At 34.1% G+C, this 18,592-nt stretch overlaps 3 protein-coding genes and 1 pseudogene across 7 annotated transcripts in view; 1 reads left to right on the top strand and 3 right to left on the bottom strand.

The window, feature by feature from the left end:
- Positions 1–1,482: 1,482 nt before the first annotated feature.
- Positions 1,483–4,132, bottom strand: LOC107718958 (coiled-coil domain-containing protein 90B, mitochondrial-like). 4 transcript variants are annotated; one of them, XM_016526209.1, is made up of 9 exons: positions 3,660–4,131; positions 3,467–3,586; positions 3,046–3,149; positions 2,859–2,960; positions 2,632–2,673; positions 2,448–2,519; positions 2,301–2,354; positions 2,009–2,123; positions 1,483–1,783 (listed from the first exon to the last, which is right to left on the bottom strand). In XM_016526209.1, exons 1-9 carry the CDS (start codon positions 3,760–3,762, stop codon positions 1,728–1,730), a joined length of 768 nt encoding a protein of 255 aa, XP_016381695.1. In that variant the 5' UTR covers positions 3,763–4,131; the 3' UTR covers positions 1,483–1,727. The 4 variants fall into 4 exon arrangements, with proteins under 4 accessions (XP_016381695.1, XP_016381696.1, XP_016381697.1 ...); XM_016526210.1 differs by having other exon boundaries at positions 3,467–3,588; positions 3,668–4,131; XM_016526211.1 differs by lacking the exon at positions 2,448–2,519 and having other exon boundaries at positions 3,660–4,132.
- Positions 4,133–4,611: 479 nt separating this feature from the next.
- Positions 4,612–8,365, top strand: LOC107719005 (probable dolichyl pyrophosphate Glc1Man9GlcNAc2 alpha-1,3-glucosyltransferase). Its single transcript, XM_016526288.1, has 13 exons — positions 4,612–4,702; positions 4,896–4,974; positions 5,094–5,287; positions 5,434–5,540; positions 5,653–5,720; positions 5,893–6,019; positions 6,296–6,399; positions 6,743–6,863; positions 6,983–7,122; positions 7,284–7,423; positions 7,498–7,595; positions 7,691–7,763; positions 7,853–8,365. Exons 1-13 carry the CDS (start codon positions 4,614–4,616, stop codon positions 8,085–8,087), a joined length of 1,575 nt encoding a protein of 524 aa, XP_016381774.1. The 5' UTR covers positions 4,612–4,613; the 3' UTR covers positions 8,088–8,365.
- A 1,590-nt stretch (positions 8,366–9,955) lies between these two features.
- Positions 9,956–16,632, bottom strand: LOC107718955 (guanylyl cyclase-activating protein 1-like; annotated as a pseudogene).
- The window catches only part of LOC107718954 (capZ-interacting protein-like), a 27,196-nt gene continuing 23,305 nt past the window's right edge, over positions 14,702–18,592 (bottom strand). For both annotated transcript variants that reach the window (XM_016526206.1, XM_016526207.1), the window contains 5 exons: positions 17,795–17,872; positions 17,465–17,527; positions 17,183–17,383; positions 16,634–17,086; positions 14,702–16,549 (listed from right to left, as the gene is read on the bottom strand). In XM_016526206.1, the coding sequence (XP_016381692.1) occupies positions 16,640–17,086; positions 17,183–17,383; positions 17,465–17,527; positions 17,795–17,872 (789 nt within the window). In that variant the 3' untranslated portion in view covers positions 14,702–16,549; positions 16,634–16,639. The remainder of the gene's footprint in view (positions 16,550–16,633; positions 17,087–17,182; positions 17,384–17,464; positions 17,528–17,794; positions 17,873–18,592) is intronic.

Below are 18,592 nucleotides of genomic sequence, written 5' to 3'. Positions count from 1 at the left end.
GAGCAGGCTTATTTCATGTAAACAGGATTAGATTGCATCTTTTTAAGCAGAATTGATACTTTAAATCTGTCCGCTACCACCGCTACTTTATTACAAGACTACTAATCCAGGGACAATAATTTAAAATAATAATAATTTAAAAATAATTTTAAGATAATATAACAATGTTGTGCAGTCTTTAATACTATAGACACAGCCAGTTTTCTGTATTCTCAATTTTTTTTGCCATTCCCATTCATTTCCTATGGTCGGTCATTTTTGACCGAAGACCATGAGTGTGACTATTTTTTTTTTACGAGCACTTAGCTTTTTCGAATCATGCCCTCAATATTTTTGTGTGTGTTCACATACCAAGTGCCATAAAAGTCACCAAGTTTCGTACCATTCCGATAAAGCTACGATTTCTAAATATTCAAAATGTAAAATTCTTCGGTCAAAAGTGACCGAAGACCGCACAAGGGTTAAATGTGTCTCACAGGTGTACCATAAAATTAGTTACAACCATATTTTTAGTTCATCTGTATTTTTTGTACTAAATTTGTACTAATTTGTAGTATTTATAAAACATGTCAAACTTAATTATGTTAAAATTAAGCATAATTTCCATAGTCTAAAACGTGTCTAAATGTCTTAATTTCCTTTTTTAGAAAAAGAAAACAAAACCTTAGTCAACCAACATGATAAACAGCTGTTCATACTTCCACATGACTTTTCTTCAAAGATATGCTACAGTGATATGATGGAACTGTAAAATCCAGAACCAGTGTGATATGATTAGTCTGGTGGTCATGGAACCTGAAGATGGACATGGTTAATTCATATGCATGTATTAACAAAAAAACAAGTCATACTTCTGTTGTCATAACGTCATGGCTAAAACCTGATGATTACAACAATAATTCAAGCAATTATTAGTTTGTGCTACCTTGTAAGTGTATAGTTTAACACGTGGACAAAATGTTTATCCTAATAAGTTGAAAATATAATACTTATCACATGCTAAGCTCTGTGGTTCAATATATTAAGTGAAATGACTGCAATACATCAGAAACAGCTTCTGGATCAGGTTGAATAACCCCTATATAAAATAGAAAAAAAAAAGTGGCATTGTCCAAATTCTTTATATACAGATAATACTTGTCTTCATGCATACAAACATGCTCACAAAATCTTTTAACACAAAGACATTTTTATTGAAATGTTAAGTACATAATGTTAAAATTATGTACTTGCATGAAAGAGAACAATGTTGGGAGATGGGGCAGTCGTGGCCTAATGGGTAGAGTCGGACTTGTATGCCCAAACTAGGGCCTGTGGGCCAAAATCGGCCCATGATGGCCTTTGATTTAGCCCATATATATATATATATATATATAAAAGGAAAAACTCATCTTTTTGTTTCAACTTTTTAAATACTATTATTGGCTTTAAATGTAGAGAATATAGATAATTTTTTATTTTAATAGAATATATTTGGACATAATGCAACATTTACTTTTCGACCCACCGACATCAAACAAGTTAAATTTTTGGCCCTTCGTAGGTAAAAGTTTGGGCACCTCTGATCTAAAGAAACTTAAAGAACACATTTGTTACTCACATAAAAATAAATGTAAATGTAAAAATATAATAAAATACATGTATATATACATCAGTGTGATTAAAACAAAAGGCAGAACGTTTAAGATAAAAACTCTAGACATAATTTCTCTCCTGTTTTGTGAGATTCATTTCCAGAAGCGATAGAATCCCAAGGCAATTGCCAAGCAGGTGAAGATGCATGCTGTGAAACAAAATAATAATAAAAAAACGATCATTTGATATAATGTTCTTAGCGCCCATAAAACGAAATTGAAATTGCATCAACAAACTGAAGAGCCACTAACAATGATTTTTGTGTGTTATCAAATTCGGTGTCTTATCTGAAAGACTTGCAAACAAGTCACTGCCAAGTCAAATATATTTAGAGATACATGTCATCTGTTTGAAAAGCATCTTGGGTACATACCTGCAAGATATCTAATCGTCTCTAGCTTGACTGATTCCAGAAGGGTTTTCAAAGAGGCTACTTGTATGTCTATTTTCTTTGAAGTTTCCACGGCTTCACTTTCTATATCTGCATTCTGATTAAAGAAAAAAGAACTTGACTATAATAATATATTCTATTTTTTACATGAATTAGGACAATAAAAGCATTATTATGTAATTACATTGAATAGAAAAGCTTTCTTGTAATCATTGTTCAAATGATTGTGTTGCTCTTAAAACATGCTGTGATCACAACTATTTGTAAACCTTACCATTTTTTGGAACTCAGTTCTGACTTCCATAAGTTTCTTCTCTTGTTCTGTAAACTAGAATAAAAAAATATTGGATTAATTGAATGTTAAAAAAATTATGGAATAATGGAAACTTGCACAAAATGTTAACAAGTAATGTACGCATACCATGTCTGTAATTCTACTTCGCTCCAAATTAATGTCTAACTTTGCATCTGCTCTAATTTTTTGACTTTCCTCCTTCAATGTAAACATAAAAAGATAAATAAAATCTTTGTTAAACAGAAACAATGGTACTGTGCAGAATGATTACTGAAATTCACATAAAATTCTTCTATCTACTTCTACTCACCAGTAGTCTGTTCTTTATTTGCTCTTGCTCTGTTTTCATTTTCTGCATGTAAAATAATAAGGAAGGTAAAGAACTGAATAACTGGCATATTGTCTATGACACATTTCAATATGTGTTAAATTAGTATTAACACTTTGTGGACAAACAGGTTTTTTACTTTATTTTGTGTGTTCAGATTATGGAGTCAAAAACAAAGGATGAAATACAGGTTTAAACTTTATTCTTACAGCATTTTCGGAGCGTAAATTGGCAAATTCACTCTTCTCCAGGATAACCATGTCTTTCCTGATAGCGTCTAGATGAGCCATGATTTGTTGTAGAGCTATTTCCTATACCAGATGAAGAAACCATATTGGATTCAATGGGTTTCATTAATAGTCATTTCTGCTGACAGCAGTTTTGTTGGCTGTTTACCTGATGGGCTCCAGTGACCATATCTCTGTATACAATGTCCATATTGGCTGTAGTAAGAGTCACCAGTGCTGTGACAATCACTTCTGCCTGCCTCTTCTCAAAGCCTGGATTACATATGCAGGGGAAGAAAAAAAATCTGCTTAATTTAAACAAGCATTATATAATAATTAATACCTTTAGTAAATATAATTTCGATCTCAAATATCTATATTAAGCTTACATTTATACTTCTAAATCTTAAATATAAAACAAAAATTAAATAAATAAAAAAATACAACAAATAGTAAAATAGCCATTCAATAAATATTAAAATGGCTTGCCATACAGATTAGAAACGTATATGCCACACACATTTAAAACTTCGGCAAATGTTTATCACTCCGTTTGTAGTAGTTAGTAGTCTGAGACCAAGTAAACATACCGCTGGATTCCAGCTCTTTCACGAGCGCATGGGAGTCAAACGTGAGTTTCCTCTGCTCCAGTGGCGTTAACTCCACTTTTCTCACATCAAATGTCTTGACAGCAGTCGTTTTATGGAATCCTAAAAGGAAAAATACTTCTGTAAACCCTTGAAATGCGCAAATTACTGCACTGTGTCGTCGAACAACACTTACCTCTCTGTCTCTGATGACACATTGGTTGGATGTTGAGTTGATGCAGTTTTAGCAGCGAGGAGAACTGGTATCGTCTCCGAATAAAGATTCCCCAGCATGACATTGTTATATAAAACGTTATATGGCTAACCTAAATAAATATAGGATTATTTATGTGGGAAGTAATTGTTATGCGCATTTAGCTTCTATACTTTTTGTAAATTGCTCAACAACAGCCAAGACGAATTCTCGTGTATGCCTTTCCTCTCTGTGTCATTCCACCTTTCAGGGTCAACTCGATTAGCACGGTCTTAAAAAACTCTCCAGGTCTGTTCGTTTACTATGTGGTTTCCTGTTTTGGTATACTTTAGATGACGTTTCGATAGATTGTGAAGAAGGTGGAGTTTTTTCTTTTTCTTTTTGATGGTAGAAATAAAATAGGCAACTAGAAAAGCAGTTAGCTTGAAACAAGGCCAAGCGGCCCGGATGTTGTCATGTACGACGGTTCTAAAAAATTATTTTCAACTTTTAACTGTTCACTGTGTATTTTAAATGAACACATTTCTATTAAAGTTTATCATTGCGATAATTTATGAATAAATTATTATCCACTCCAGACCGCTACTCTGGCGTTACTTTTCACAACGCTTTTGTTGACTGATCACAATCATTTGTGATCTCTGTTTAAGCATTTTTAAACATCAATTTATAGGGATTTCTGGTGCGTATTTCTTATTGTATATTAGCGATCAACTTTACAATGTTGACATGTCAAAGATTATACTTTTTAGTGCACAAATATCACCGATTATACAAAAACAACGTCCTGATATGTACATTTGGCTCAAAGGGGCTTCCGGCTTACTGAGCCGCTAAGCGCCCCCTGCAGGGGAACATATGTCAGCAACATGGCATCTCCCAAAGGTTGTAAATCGGCTTTTAGAAATAAAGTTTTCCTTTCTCTAAAAAACTGTCATGGCTGCGCCCATGACTAACGATCAGAGCTGGTTTTATTCTCTGGCTCTCGGAGTTTCATTTCTCAAATGTCTTTTGATAAATGCCTAGTAAGTGAATTTATCTCACATAATATACTTTTTCTCTCATGTGATCACATTAAACCGAAAACCCATAGTATGTCAGAAGAGCGAGCAGTGACACTCATTCATTCTAACTTAATTTAACGAAGAGGAAATAATTGTTTTGCATCACCTAATGCCAAGCAATTTAATATTGTCATTTTAAATGATTGTATTTCAGCCACTCTACGGACTTTGAAGTACATAGGAACTGGCTTGCCCTGACTCACAGTCTGCCAGTATCACAGTGGTATTATGAGGTAGTCTTATGGATTTATACCGTTTTCATGCCATTGTACTACATATAATACACACACACAACACACACACACACAGGTTTTCATTTTGTGGTTTTATTTTATTTATTTAATTTTTTCAGGCTACATCTGAGTGGACATTGGATTATCCTCCCCTGTTTGCTTGGTTTGAATATGGACTGTCTCATATTGCCCGTTTTTTTGATAAGGAGATGCTGGTTGTTCAGAATCTGAATTATGCAAGTCCAGCCACAGTCCTGTTCCAAAGACTGTCAGTCATTGTGGCTGATGTGGTCTTCTTTTATGCGGTTAAAGAGTATGTAGCTTCTACATGACGCAATTTGATCCAAAGTAGTTTTTGTACCTTTGTCTTTTTAGATTTGAAAGATAATTTTACAGAAAGACAATGTTAAAGGCTTGCTTATGTTGAATCTGGGATGAAAAACGTTTGTACTATTCTAGATGCTGCAAATGTTTGCGAGAAGGCAAAGGAAAAGACCTTCTGGGAAAGCCATCTTTCATCCTGACAGTGTTGTTGCTGTGGAACTTTGGCCTTCTAATTGTTGATCGTATCCTTGGAGATCTGGCACATTAATAAGTCAAGTCATGCATGCCCTGATGTGGCTCAGACATGTCATTTCCCTTACCTGAAATTAATTTTGCTTGACTGAATTCCTGCAGATATTCATTTCCAGTATAATGGCTTCCTGTTTGGAGTTCTTCTTTTATCAATAGCAAGACATTTCCAGGTATTAGCTGTAATTTCTGTTATTTAGTGAGTTTTAAGACATAACTAATAATGTGAAATTTGAAATAAATTTGTATTATACATGTGAATTACATTGAATTTCATTATATTTTTTCTTATTTGTCTTATTAGAAAATTTGTTGGAATATATTTATTATTTTGTGTGTTAACAGAATAGACACTTCGAGGGGGCCTTGCTGTTTTCAGTACTTTTAAACCTGAAGCACATATATCTGTACATCGCACCTGCATACGGTATCTACCTGCTGAGATGTTTTTGTTTCACCCAGAGCAATGCAGGTAAGTACATTTCATTATCAGCCTTTTATATATATATGTACAGTATATATGTGTGTGTGTGTATATATATATATGTATATGTGTGTATATGTATGTAAATATATATATATATGAATATATGAATATGTATATATGAATATGTATATATGAATATGTATATATATATATATATATATATGTGTGTGTGTGTGTGTGTGTGTGTGTGTGTGTATGTATACACACACACATATACAGTATATATGATCTATAAATATATATAAAATTCTTGTTTTTCAGATGGATCTTTGCAGTGGAGAAGTTTCAGTGTTGTGCGACTTGTAACACTAGGAACTATAGTATTGTCTACTTTTGCGGTGTCATTTGGACCCTTTATAGCACTGGTTTGTTATTAATATATGAATAAACCTCTTCGTATAATCACATATATATACATTACTGTTCAACTGTAAAGTCAATTAAAATTAATAATTTTACTCCGCAAGGATGCATTAAATTGATAAAGTAAAAGCAAAGAGATTTATAATGTTGCATAAGATTTATAATGTTACGTAAGTTACAAAAGATTTCTATTTTGATTAAATTTTGTTATGTTAAACTTTTGTATTTTTTATTATAATTATTAAGCAGTAGAATGATTTCTGAAGTACCAAGTGACACTGAAGACTGGAGTAATTTTAACACAGAAGGTTCATTGATAAATCTTGTTCATCTTTATTCATCAAGGGTCAGCTGCCACAAGTCCTGTCACGACTCTTCCCTTTCAAGCGTGGTCTGTGTCATGCGTACTGGGCACCAAACATCTGGGCACTTTACAATATAGCAGATAAAGCTTTTTCCATCCTGGGTATGTTCAATAACTCAAACAATTGTGTTGTGTTGCTATAGGTTAAATAGAAAAACTATATAGAATCATTTGATTGTATGTTCATATTATGAGCGTTGACACATTATTCACTTATTTAGGTGTGAAATTCAAACTGCTTGATATAAACAAACTTCCTAAGGCCTCAATGACTGCTGGTCTGGTTCAGGAGTTTCAGCACTCTGTGCTTCCTTCAGTCTCTCCTTTAGCAACCCTTGTTTGTACGTTACTGTCAATATTGGTGAGTTCTTTTTGATTTGCATTGCTAATCTGAATATTCAAATAGATGGCCTTGATTTCATCCATTGACAATATGAATAATGATCAATACAAAAAAAGAAATTGATTTCAAGATTTGCCAAACTGATGCATATACCATTTTTGTCACTTTGTCCCTTGCAGCCTGCTCTTTTCAAGATATGGCATAGACCTAATGGAGCGAGAGGATTCTTGCGCTGCCTTGTCATTTGTGCCCTTGGATCCTTTATGTTTGGTTGGCATGTCCATGAGAAAGCCATACTGATGGCCATACTTCCTTTAAGGTGTTCATCTGATGGTATTCTTACATAAGCATGTTCTGCCAGCCACCTACTAAACACGGTTTCTTGTTTTTCAGTTTGCTCGCTGTGGAGAGTAGAGAGGATGCCAGGATTTTTCTTATGCTCAGTGTAACCGGCCATTATTCCCTATTTCCACTCCTCTTCACAACCCAAGGTACGTCCCGTTCAGAAAAACTCATAACATCTCACAACAAGCATTTTGCATCCTCACTGAGTGTGATTCTTAAGCATATTAATTCTTAATTCCAGAGTTGCCCATCAAAATATTTCTCATGTTGCTATTTACAATCTTCAGTCTCGCGTCCCTAAAAACGCTGTTCAGGTCAGTACTTAAAATGGGATTATTGGACGTATATTGCCTTTATGTTTGAGCAAATTATTGGTGATGTGATTCTTCATTTGATTTTTCAGGAAGGGCGGGGCTTTGTTGAACCCATTGGAAGCGACGTATCTCTTGGGCCTGATTCCTCTTGAGCTGATCTGTGAGTTTGTTTACCCGCTGACAGTCTGGCAGAAGACATTTCCCTTCCTCCCTCTCATGCTCACTTCAGTTTACTGTGCGCTGGGAGTGACATATGCCTTTATCAGACTTTATATTTCATTGCTTACATGTTCAGATACCACTAAAAAGACTAAAATGCAGTGAATCGTGTGATGCAGATGCTGGAGGTTGGGCATAATATCTAGGAGCTGTTTATTCCTGCTGAATTGGACAAAAATATTTCAATGGACCAAAATGAATGATTTGTAGCTGATATCTTGGGATTTGTTTGGGGATGGTTTGTGGGATATGACTATCTCGGTACTCAGTTGTTTATTACCGTAAATAATGATATAATGTAGACTATGCATTCAAATGTTTATTTTTTAAGGTGTTTCTGTAAATGTTTCTGTAAATGTATTTGCTTAGAAAATCTGCCTATGAGCTGCAGTGTTGTTATTATTAATTAAAACTATTAAAAAAAATGTTAATAGAAATAAAGCTGAAATAATTTCAGTTTATACATTTTAATATGAATATTAGACCAAAACACATAGAAATGTTGCTTAAATAAATGTAAGTACTAAAATTAAAACTAAAATAAATAGAAATAGAAATACTGAAAAAGCAAATAAAAATGACAAAAGCACATACAAAAATTATTTGACATTTAAATGAAAACTGAAAATATACAAAATAAATGCTAATTTAAAATATTAATAAATACTATAATATTATACAAATAAAACTAAAATGATGTGCTTTTAAACATTGGTTTGATTAAACCATTTTATTAATAAGGCAACATAAATATTTCATACCTGATGACATATTTCCTGATTCTTACTAAGTATAGAAAGACGATACCTCATTCAAGTATTTGATGTTTTTCCTGAAATATTTCTAGAGTGAAAATGGTCAAATACAGATTTTCGTCACTGGAGGCAAGTGTGCAGTTCAGGGTATGAAAACGATAATCTCAAAGCTTCATATCGAGCATTTGTGGCTTTCATTAAGAACATTTTTTAGAAAACAAAGTAACAGAGAAAACAAAGTCGTGGAAGTCACATCATGCTAAAGAATTCCCACCTTAATGTCTCAGTTCTGGGGCCTTATTTATAACACAAAATCCAAGCCAACATTCACATTTATAAAAACTATGTGGAAAAGTGCTTAGCGCCACTTCAGATTCTAAACAGGTGTATGCATTTTGTGTGTGTGTGTGTGTGTGTGTGTTCATTCATTTCCCTGCATCACATGTATGCATATTTGAGAATTGATCATCGGATCAAATGAAGGATGGTTGCAACATTTTATAAACAAGGCCCCCGATCTCTGGTGTGCATCCAACTGAACAATGTCATGTCAGATCCCCTCACTGGTGTTTATGTACTGTATGCTATGGTTACACAATTTAAATTTAGTGCTTAAAGATCAAGCCTGAGTCTAGACATACATATTGTAACTGTCTGCGTTTTAGTGATGCTGTTAAAATATTTCCAAGAGTAAAAGCACTTTTAGAGTCCTTTTGTGATTTGCCCGTGTTTTCCAATGCAAGGCTTATCCAAAGGACTCAAGAACACATGCTGACTTCTAAACAGCGGCATTACAGAAATATACATTTAAATACGTGCATTACAGATTCAGAATTTGGGGGTCGGTAAGATTTTTTTTTTGTTTTTACATCTTTTACGCTCACCAAGGCTGCATTTATTCCTGTGATGGCAAAGCTGAATTTTCAGCAGCCATTACTCCAGTCTTCAGTGTCACATTATCCTTCAGAAATCATTCTAATATGCTGATTTGATACTCAAGAAACATTTCTTATTATTATCAATACTGAAAACAGTTGTGTTGCTTTATACTTTTGTGGAAACTGTGATATCTTTTTCAGGACATTTTGATAAATAGAATAACAGCATTATTAGAAATCTTTTGTAAAATTATAAATGTTTTTACTGTCACTTTTGATCAGTTTAATGTGTCTTTCCTGAATATTTTTATTTTCATTTCATAAAATAAAATTCTTACTGAACCCAAACTTTTGAATGGTAGTGTATACAAGTCTCAAAAATGCAGGTACTAATTTTGAAAACTTTTAGTTTTAATGTTTTGACAAGTTTAGATCAGCTAAAAGACAGGTGGAAATGCATTTAATTAATTTCTTTTGCACCTACTGCATCAGGTAACTTTATCAGGAAAATTTGATGCTTTCCTTTGATAAAGTGCTATAATATTTGTGATATTATATCAGTGGTCACAACTGGTGGGCCACAGACAAGAAATGGGTTTTAGGTCTGTTCTGGGTCACGGACAACAAAATAAACAGGCACAACTTCCCATTGTTAATAACGCCAAAGATGTTGATGTCAACATTTTGTGACCAACTATTGCATTTATGAATTTATCAAATTGTTATATTTCTCACTCAGCCTGGTCAGGTTGCTAATGTAGTAAATTGTTGGGTCTATGCAGTTCATTGTAATATTATGTTGATTACAACATTCTATAGAAATGTTTGATTTACAGGTACATTTTGTACAATAAACTATTTTTGTTCTGTGTTGGGTTGCCATTTGATGTCCAATGTAAAATGTAGGCAAAAACCAGCTGAGAACCATTGCTCTACATTTCCCAGTTCTTAGGGCAATTCAGGCCACATCGGCAATGGACTGTCTCAGAGTTCACTCTCAAGAGCAATATAGTCGTGCCATAAATAGTTCAAGCACAAGTACATGGATTATATGATGTGCTCATCCAATGAAAGTCACTAGATGTGTGCACAGTGTTCTCTACTGAGCCTTTCCTTAAAAAGCACCACACTGCTCACTCCTAAGCCTTGCCAGCAGTTCCTTAGTCTCCTGAATCCCCCTTATAGCATTAGAAGATCAATGTTCAGCTGAGGACAGCTCAGATGCAAGGCTTGGTATCTCCACTGGGGTCAGACAGCACCATGCTTGAGCAAAAGTTCCCCCGAGAATTTTCTGTTGAGGAAATCTCACAGGTGCTGTGAGAAGCTACATCTGTTCCTCAAGAGTGGGACTACCAAACTCCACTTTCATTTTGCTTTCAGGTGGAGAATTTTCTGTTTTCTCTGTCCTTAAGTTGGAGTTTAGCCAGCCTAACTTGTATTGATTGGTTTCTGTCGCCCTTCCACAATAATGACCAGGACTGGAGTGAGGTCCATCAGTTTCTTCAGCATATCCGTAATGTCAGGATGATCTTTGGCTCCTTCAATGAACTCCTCCAGCGTCAGTTCACCTGAACGTTTAAGTAACGAGAGATGTAATCAACTAGAATATATAAATGCATTTAGATGAGGATTTTCATAAATTAACTGGTTCTCACCTTCTCCGTTAACATCAATCTTATCAAATATAAGAGCCACTATTTCCTCTGGCACAATGTCACGATTTCTTGTAATGTCTTGTATAGCCTGTTGTAAAAAAAATATATATATAACTTCAGAACTTTTTTTTTCTTTTATAGAAACATCACTGAAAATCTATTACAATTTTTCCATCCCTAGAACTGCAGCAGCATTGTGTGGCATAGCTGAGCAGCCACCTGAGGTCAGCTGAACATGAGACCTTCATGACACACAACACTATTTCCACTCTAAGAAGTGTCAGTCTCAGAAACCCTAGAACAGAAACAGCACACGGAAGACAGTTCTCTAACTGGATTAAATCAGATCATGTACAAGTTAAGCAGACTGATCCAGTGTCCATGTTAACAAGATCTGACCTGCAGTCAGGTTCTATTTTTGACTTTCTATTTTTGGTTCGTTCACAAAGACCTGATGTGGGAGAAAATATAAATGTAGGTAATTCAGTGATTATCCTAAGCAGAGTTTAACATATGACATTAATTGTGTCCCATATCACGTACTAATGCACTATTACGTTTTAGTATAAATAGTGTGAGTAGTGTGCACTGTAAATACCTGGATGATGCACTTAAATAACCCCAAAAAAGAAAGTGTGGAATTTTGGACACTTCATGCACTCAACTCTCACAGCTTTAATTACGTGGCAAAAAGGGAGGGGCTATCAGACTCTGATTATGAATGATAAAATAAGCTTATATAATTCATACACTACATGGTTGAGTGCATAGTGTGTATTGCATCATTTGTGCAAAAAAAAAAAAAAAAAGGCTGATAGGAATGGTTTATGGTATTCGTTAAAATGTTCACTTACAGTAAATATTGTTTCCAATTCATCCTTGTCAATTTTTCCATTGCCATCCTGGTCAAAAAATTTTGAAGTACCATTTCAGTTTCTGATTGATTTCCCCCTTCAGCATTAAGCTAATAGCAGCGATATATTCCACAAAATCTATGTATCCATCCTAAAGGAAAGAGAGAGAGGGACAGTTCATATTACAATATTTTTTTGTTAGGCTGTTTTAATATGAACAATTCACATATGGAGATCCAGGCAAGATCGCTATGTTAGCTTGCTTTTTAACCTAAATCAGTGTAAGTTTTGTAACATTGTTACTTTGTAAGCTTTTCTCCTCTAAGCTGAACAGTCTACAATGAAATCTCAATGTACTTGGCATATCAGTAAACCAATCAAGTGAGCTTGGAAGAATTACACAACAAAATGTAACCTCCATATTTCTTATTAAACATCATATATCATATTGCCTGCTGTCGACACAGTCCCCATATAGCAAAATATAAAAGTAAAACAAAATGGCCAAAAAATATTGCTAGAATGAATGTTCAAATACATTTAGTTGCTAATATTTCCTCCTATACGTTTGCCAATTTTTTTGCTATATTTTCAATTTTTATATATTTATACTGTCCAATTTATGCTTTAAAAATAACATTTTGCACTGACTCAAAATGCATTATAAGACTGGATTGGTATTTTCTCAGCTGTGCTCAGAAGTACATTTTGTAGTATATTTTGGTATTTGAACAAAGCAAAATGGTAACTAAATATATTTTCAATATAAAAAATATATATTTATTTTATTACGTTTTACTTTGTACTATATATCTATTTATTTACTACCAGCATATATTTGCCATATATTTTGGCCTTTTTTGTTGTGTCAGAAGGCTGTTGGCCATAATAAAAATAGTTATTGTTAAAACTGCACAGTATTAATATTTACATGTATAAATTAGTATTGTACAGTTTTATCCAAAGTAACTCACAAATCAGATATGCGTTTGCTGTCTCTTCCAAGTAATACCTGTGTAAATGATAAACGGTTTACCACCAGAGTTGACCTTGTTTTATCTGATCGCTGGTGCACAAGTCTATTTGAAACATCCATTTAAGGTCAAACAATACATGATAGTTATGTAGCACGGCTAAGAATGATGATTTGCAAGACTGGAGAATTAGATCTTACTGTCACAATATTCAGAAATTACAATGATTATTGATATTACATGCAAATTCAAGAATGCAACCTCACCCCATCCATGTCGAAAGTGAAGAACACCTGGTCCACATAACTGTTAGCATCCTCAGTCATGCCCTGCAGTCCCAGGATGGATTTGAGTTCAAAAAGTGTGATCAGGCCTGATGGAGACTCCCTCATGAACTTGTTATACCAGTGGTGCATGTCCTCAGCGAGGATGTCGTCCAGACTTGCGTGTGTGTTCCCCATGGCTGTGCCCTGCAGCCCTCGCACACCTTCTGTTCCGTTGCTGGAGCAGACGGTTGCAGGCCTGTGAGCTCTGACGACGAGGTGCAGACTGGCCTCCGCACACAGTGACAGCACAGGATACTGAATGTCTGAAACTATTAGATCCAAGTACCAATAAAAAGAGGTGGCACCTTAAAATAACTACTGCTAATGGGATAATGACAAGACCTGACCGGTAAAGAGTAACTGGCACAGAGTAGCCAATGCCTATATAACAGCGTTCAGGATCCAGATGAATGTTTGTGTGGTCATTTGCAGAGTGCATCAGAGGCCACCTCTCAGTATGTTGTGTTACAGTTCTGGAAAGTCTAACAATTAGTTATCCATCTCTCTGAATGCAGATTTTAAATAACTTTTTTTTTATTTTTGACAAAATAAGTTTAAAATTTAAATAGGCATGGTAAAATTCTGCTGATACTGAGTAACCCATGTTATTTTCATATGATGGCAGATAATGACACATTAAAATTCTATACTATTTTGTCTGAATATAAAAAAACAACAACACAAAACTATAACCAATCATTTTAAATACTACAAGTGAATTTATGCATTGCAATATTAAAATAATTTAGAATTTAGGCATTACAACATTCAAATATTGTATGCGTGTGAAAAATGGATATTCATTTTGTTATTTGCTAGCAATTACATTTAACAGTGCTATTAAATGATTTTTTGAATGATTATTAAATATTTAAAAAAAAATTAAGATCATATAAAAAAGTGTGCACAATTAAAAATAGATAGAAAATCTCCAATATTGACCATTAAGTGATATATTGTGCATCCCTTAATTTATTTGATCAATGATTGCATATAGTTTCTTATCATGCAGAATCAACATAACATTTTATTACTTTATAAAGTATATTATTGTAGGATTTATTGTTTTGCACAATCCGTGCATAAATTAAATTGAAAAAAATATATAAATGATGTTTTGCATAACCAGCTAAATAATTTTACAAAATAGCAAAATCCAAATGTAGTGTAGTTCCGTTTAAAAAAATATATAAACTAAACTAAAATTTAAAAAAAAAAAAAAAACTGTTTAGTGATAATAGCAAATGTACAATCACTATACTGTTGCAGGTGAAAAAACTGGTTGCTTTCATTTTCTGTCAATGTATATAAAGCACTCTGAATTAAACAGAAATTAATGGTGAGAAAGCATATTTAGCAATTTATGGGTAATGGAGTTGTCACATAACTATTGGTGATATGACCTGATATGACCCAGCTACGTTTTGTCCTCATGCCAGTCCGATCACTGACTTTTCTCACTTGAAAGTGGTGACGAGGCAGATCTGTGCTCTTCATTAGGGTCTTAATGTGCTTTGTATCCACTGCAGTAAATGGGATTAAGTGACTTGTTGTCATTAGCTCAAACGTTCATTGTGAGCGTCAGCCTGAACCTCTCAACTCCTGCCATTTCTAAAGGTCTACCAGTAAATTAAGGTAAATTTGCTATGCCGAGATTACCAGCAGCGACTCAATCAAACGTCACGTGAAGGAACTAAACAAATGAACACATTAATGATCAAAGTGCAACACATACAAACATACTTACATAATTATATAAAAAACACTGAAATGTGATTAGTTTGTAGTATGCATGCTCAAACCTGACACTGAAAACCAATCAGAGAGCAAGAGGAGGATGTTATACTTAAACTTGGAAAAGATTTAATACATAGTATCAACTGTAATGAAAGTATGATTATCAATAATAATTTGTATTATAATATTACATATATTGTCCAGTCAGAACAGTGAAGCAAAAAGTGAATAGGCTGTAATTCCACCCAATAGACACTTCTGTGAAAATCATTTTCAAATTCTCATAGCAATGATTGTTATCCTCATCATTTTCCATTTATTTATTTATTTACATCAGACTTTGCATGACAATATTAGCAATCAGGACAAACCAAAAGTCTGGTAGTATTTCAGTGATAGCCAGATTAGGAAGCATGAGCTGATCCACCATAATCCTTCCTCCCCTGACCTTGAATATCTGAATCTAATCTTTAATTAATCTCATTGCCATTTCTGAACAATATTGAATCCTTTCAGGACTAATAAAAGCAGCATGATATTTGGGTCTATGCCATAGTTAAGTATTCTAGTCTGTAGTCAGGGCCAATTTTAAAACACAGAACACATGCTTAATGAGAGCGCTACAGAGCTCTATTTAAATGATAATCTGTCCCTCACTAGAGCTTCCATGAGGTCAGCACAGATCCCAGAGATCCAGAGAACAGGTCTAACGCTGAAAATCTGTCAGTGCCATGATTAAGAGATTTTATAAGAGAAATACGATATTTCTGGTACTTCTGCACTGAACATACATAAACAGATACCTAGTTATTTGTACGTATTTTTAGCAAATATTTTGTCTAAAGGTCAGATCTTATGCAGAATAGGACCAGCCTAGGGTCATGACCTCGAGGTAAGTCTTCTCTAGAACCAGAACTTTCCATCTTAATCATGGAAATGTGATTTTTTTTTTCATATTCCCATTTTTTATTTTCTGCAAGTCTCAACGATCAACTATTCATATTTTTGATAGGAATACAACTATGAACAACAAAAACAATAAAAAAAATATGACCTTTAGTGGAGACTAATAATTATATACAAAAGTAAAAACCAAACCAAATCCCATATGATCTCAAATCAAACGAATGTGTAAATTCATACAAGCGGCTCAGAACATTAATACAACTGTACAGTACAGGAGGGAAAATACTGTTGTTCTCGGCACCTGCAGGTTTCACTTGCATATTCAAACGACTCAAATGTTTGACATGGACAAGGAGTCTCAAACCAATTCACATTATTTCATCTTCTCCTGATGTCTTTGCTACGGTTAAGCAGTGAGTTTAAGGGAGTTCTTCGGTCTAAGGCAGATTTGACCTTTTTTTCTATTTAGAGACTTTACACTCCTGCAAAATAGAAATAATGAGATCAAATGAAACAAGCTAATGCATATAACATTTGTGAGCATGGATATGACACCTACTCATCACTTGGCTCTAATGGTTTACTTCATCTTCTTTCTGTTCCTCTTCTTTCTCATCTGTTTGTGGTTGCGTGACTAGCTCTTCACGTGTTTCTTCTGTACTGTTATCCAGCTGTGGTTCATCTTCACTTTTCTCTTCCTTTAGCTCTGGTTCTGTTTTCTCTTCTTTCTCTTCTCCCTCTTTCTTTTCTGAAATCACAATCTCCACTTTTTCCTCCGGATCTGGCTTCTCTGAATCTGTAGGTTTAGTTTCCTGCTCAATCTGTTCATTAGAGGAGAGAGATTCTGCATCTGGTGACATCTTGTGTTCTTCAAACACGTCTCCTTCATGCCCATTTGGAGTCGTTTGATCGAGGGTGGCTGAGGCTGTTTTATCCACATCTTCTCCGCCTTCATCTGCACTGGACTTCCTGTGTCGGCGAGACGGAGGGCGCCGCTTGATGGAATGTCGAGCTCTACCCTGCGCAGATGTAAAAATACGTGTGAATTCAAATTCCGCGACCAGGTTTTATCGGTTTGAATTCACTGATATGTGAAATGCTATGAAGTCTCAAACCTTGTTGATGCTTTTGAGAACAGTTCCGTCAGTGGGACTCTCAAAGCTGGCAGGGGTTTCCTCCTGTTTGGGCGTGACAGTTACGGGAGGACTAGAGGGGCTGCTGGGAGAGCCGGGGGAGATGGACGCCACTGGTAACTTCACCACCCCTGGGCTCTTTGGGAAGGGCGGAGGTCCCGTGGGAGAAAGTGTAAGGCTGGCCTGTGTGAAATGGGATGGAAAATCACTTCCATTATCTAAAGCAATACTGACCTCTGTCCACTAGAGGGAAACACAACCAACCTGCAGTTTCTCAATGAGGGCAGAGTTTCTGTTCTTCCTGGTTGATACTGTTTCAGCTCCTTTCTGAACAGATAAAAAATAAATCAGTTACATCAAAACAAAAAAACAAACAAAAAACTTTTAACAATACTGATGGTTTATACTGAAAAAGCTTTGAAAATCTGCATCAGTGCTACAACACATTGCATATTTTGATTTGAGGTAATAGTTAACAAACATAATTTCTATATGCATTTAACTAAAGATAATGTTTAACTACATTGTAACGAAAGCTAGTTTTATTACTGACAATTTAGAGTTTTTTTCCCCCTCAATCCCTGATCCTCTCACCTCATCCTGGCCTTGACCTGCATCATTACCAGCAGGCAGCTGCAGTGAGCGTGGGGGTCTCCTCCTCACAGGCTTGTTCTGGAACAAAAGAAGAGCTCAGATCCACATGCTATACATCCACATAAACACGTACATACCTTACCACAGAAATTACTTCCACAGAATTCTAATGATCAAAAAAAAAAGGAAAAAAAAGCACCCCCTCCAAACAAATAAATATTAATATTTTGTATTTAAAAAAATAAAAATAACAAAATAAAATAAATACATGAAGTATTTATAGAATTTTTTTTTTTTTTACAAATAATAATTTTTTTTTTTATTAATATAAAAAATAAATTAAAATAAAAAAGAATATTATTATATTTGTAAAAGATAAAAATACACAAAAAAGAAAAAAAAAGCCCCCCCTCCAAACAAAAAAATATTAATATTTTTTATTTAAAAAAATAAAAAAAACAAAAAAAAATAAATACATGAAGTATTTAAAAAATTTTTTTTTTTTTTACAAATAATAATTTTTTTTTTTATTAATATAAAAAATAAATTAAAATAAAAAAGAATATTATTATATTTGTAAAAGATAAAAATACACAAAGTATTTTATACAAAGTATAAATTAAAAACTACAAAATGAATGAATAAAATATTTTTAGAAATAAAACAATACATCATATTTAAAAAAAATTATAATTATAGAAATATTATACTATTATATAGAAACAGAAAAAAACTATTAAAGGGGTCATATGATGCGATTTCAATTTTTCCTTTCTCTTTGGAGTGTTACAAGCTCTT

This window comes from Sinocyclocheilus rhinocerous, unplaced genomic scaffold (genome assembly GCF_001515625.1).
Source record: "Sinocyclocheilus rhinocerous isolate Xijiao unplaced genomic scaffold, SAMN03320098_v1.1 scaffold753, whole genome shotgun sequence".
Lineage (NCBI taxonomy): Eukaryota > Metazoa > Chordata > Actinopteri > Cypriniformes > Cyprinidae > Sinocyclocheilus > Sinocyclocheilus rhinocerous.
The sequence above is the reverse complement of the archived record's forward strand: the minus strand, read 5'-3'. Positions and strand labels throughout refer to the sequence as shown.